Here is a 2,364-nt window from a genome sequence, read left to right as displayed (position 1 = left end):
AAAAAAAAAAAAAAAAAAAAAAAAAAAAAAAAAAAAAAAAAAAAAAAAAAAAAAAAAAAAAAAAAAAAAAAAAAAAAACAGAAATTCAGTTTTGGGATGATTGGATGAGGGAGAAGAGTGGGGTAGAGCCGTCGGTTAATTAACCGTGTAAAACTTTTTTTTACCCTGAAAAATCGGGTAACTGTAGATATCTTCCTTTTTTTTTAACCGTGTATTTTTTATTTTTTATTTTTTATTTACCCTTTTTCTTTTTCTTTTCCTCCGTCTATTTATTATTATTATTTTTAATCTATTCCATAAATAATTTAAGAAACAAATAAATTTTATTTTCCATTCAAATTCTGTCTTCTCCATCTCTTTGTATTTTCTATCTCTTTCTCTCTCTTTGTTCTTTGATGGAAAGCGGACTTGACCTGGAAATGGATTTGAATGCTACTGCTCTCTCCACTCCCCGCTTCTGAGATTTCCATTTCCCTCTCATTTTCTCCCTTTCAAGTTTCTCCAATTTGTTCTTCCATTGTTGGAATCGCTAGAACTTGTTTTGGATCCGTGGATCTCTGCTCCGGCATTATCTGTTTCTCTTTTGTTGCAGATCCTATCCGCTGGTTTGTCAATCTTGTGCCTCGAATCTAAGCTTCCGCGATTTTTTTTTTCATGAGGTTCTGATTCGTTTGCGCGGTTTTCGAGGTGAGTGAGTGTGTTGGTGTGGTTTTGTTTTGTTTTGTTTGTTTGTATTTGAGCTTGCTGTGGAGGAGGAGGTGATGGTGGTGATGAATCTTATCGTTTTTGTGTGACTGTGTTTGCGAGAGGAAAGTTTAGTGCATGTTTCTTGTGATTTCTTTCTTGCTGCCGAGCGGAAAGGTAGATGTCTTTTTTTGTGGCTTATTTTGAGATGGATTGATTTGCCGCATGCTTACTCTACGAATAGATCGACTTGGAATAATGTTTGTCATTTGATATTTATGCTTGAATCTGAATAATGGAATGAGAATGGTGGAATTCTGATTTTGGCATATGTTGCCTCAATCTGCAAATCGGAGGGTATGTGTGACGATGCTTGATTTCATGATTTCGCTTAGTTGTTTTTGGATAGAACTTCTGTAATGGGATTGATTGATGAGTAAGTGTGGCTTATTAATCTTCGGTTTATGGTTAATGCCGAAGTCGTGGGAAAATTTGTTTAAATCATTGCCCAAGTCTTTGTGCACGGTTTCTTTGGGAAGAAAGGTTTGACGGTTTTCAAACCACCCTCCACCACGTGTCTTCGTTCTAGAAATGTGTTGCTCTTTCAATAATTTTGGAACGAACTAGCTGTTTGTGAATTTTTTTTTTTATTCAGACATTCTTTTCGGTTCTCGTATAAATTATGAAGACTATGAACTGGGTGAATGTGTTTCTATGCTTGTCTTTCCATTGATAATTTCAGTAAGTTGAATGTAAATGCATGGCATCGATCTATGAATAGCAAAATTTCTGCAATTGAGAATTCTTTTATGCGTTTAAGACTGTTAATTAGGATGTAATTCTTAATTTATGTTGTGGAGGAAATGTCTGAAAATTATTTCGTAGGTCGTAATGGCTTTGGTTGATAACTTGTGCAATTCTACTTGATGTCTTGTAATGTTTGTTCCTTCTTCTATATGCTATGGGGCATATGTTTCTTTCATCTTTTGTAGTTTACACCTAATGATGGAATCGGAAATCCTTGTACCTGCTGATGGGCTCAAACTGACCCATCAAAATGGGTTTCATGAGAACGTTTCTGCCTCCTCAGAGGAAACTGTTCCTGAAGTTCTTGTGAGCGAGGGCATAAACAAAGATACAGAGGCTACAATGCAGCAAGAAAATATTGAAAATGGTTTCAAATTGAGTGGCGATGCAATTAGTGAATCGACCACAATGGAACTCACAGAGGGATTAAATTCTCCGGCAGAAAGCGATATATCAACCCTTTCTAAGGCAGACTACTTTGTATAATCTGTTTCTTCGGATGAAGTAGTTTATCTTATTTGATTCTAATAGGTACACTTTCTTCTTTGATTGTATTCTTTTTAGGAAGGAGAGGAAAAGAATGTTGATCCTCCCAAGCAAGTGAAACCAGAGAGGGGTCAAATCAAGAGCAAGAATGAAAAGTCATCAGGCCCTAAACACATTTCTTCAACTGGGGTGAATAAGAATAAAGATGGAAAGGATGCAGAACATACTGCTGGTCTTTTAAATGGTTCGGGTACAGGTACATCGCATCCACACCCAAAACGGCCTAGTAAGAGTAGATCATTCAATGGCAGGCAAGCTGAAGCGCTGAAGGTAATCGTTTCTGCACATTGTCTTACTGCCTCATCTATTCCACGATATTCCCCCCCC

The 2,364-nt window shown here is 36.5% G+C and overlaps 1 protein-coding gene across 1 annotated transcript in view; it reads left to right on the top strand.

Annotated features, from left to right (window-relative positions):
• Positions 1-332: 332 nt before the first annotated feature.
• LOC111476626 (protein WVD2-like 5) overlaps positions 333-2,364 on the top strand; it is a 5,504-nt gene continuing 3,472 nt past the window's right edge. Inside the window, exons 1-3 of the mRNA XM_023120388.1 lie at positions 333-687; positions 1,677-1,959; positions 2,056-2,307. Of these exons, the coding sequence (XP_022976156.1) occupies positions 1,687-1,959; positions 2,056-2,307 (525 nt within the window). The 5' untranslated portion in view covers positions 333-687; positions 1,677-1,686. The remainder of the gene's footprint in view (positions 688-1,676; positions 1,960-2,055; positions 2,308-2,364) is intronic.

This window comes from Cucurbita maxima, unplaced genomic scaffold (assembly GCF_002738345.1).
Source record: "Cucurbita maxima cultivar Rimu unplaced genomic scaffold, Cmax_1.0 Cma_Scf00003, whole genome shotgun sequence".
Lineage (NCBI taxonomy): Eukaryota > Viridiplantae > Streptophyta > Magnoliopsida > Cucurbitales > Cucurbitaceae > Cucurbita > Cucurbita maxima.
Note: the sequence above shows the minus strand (reverse complement) of the source record. Positions and strands in the feature narration are given on the sequence as shown.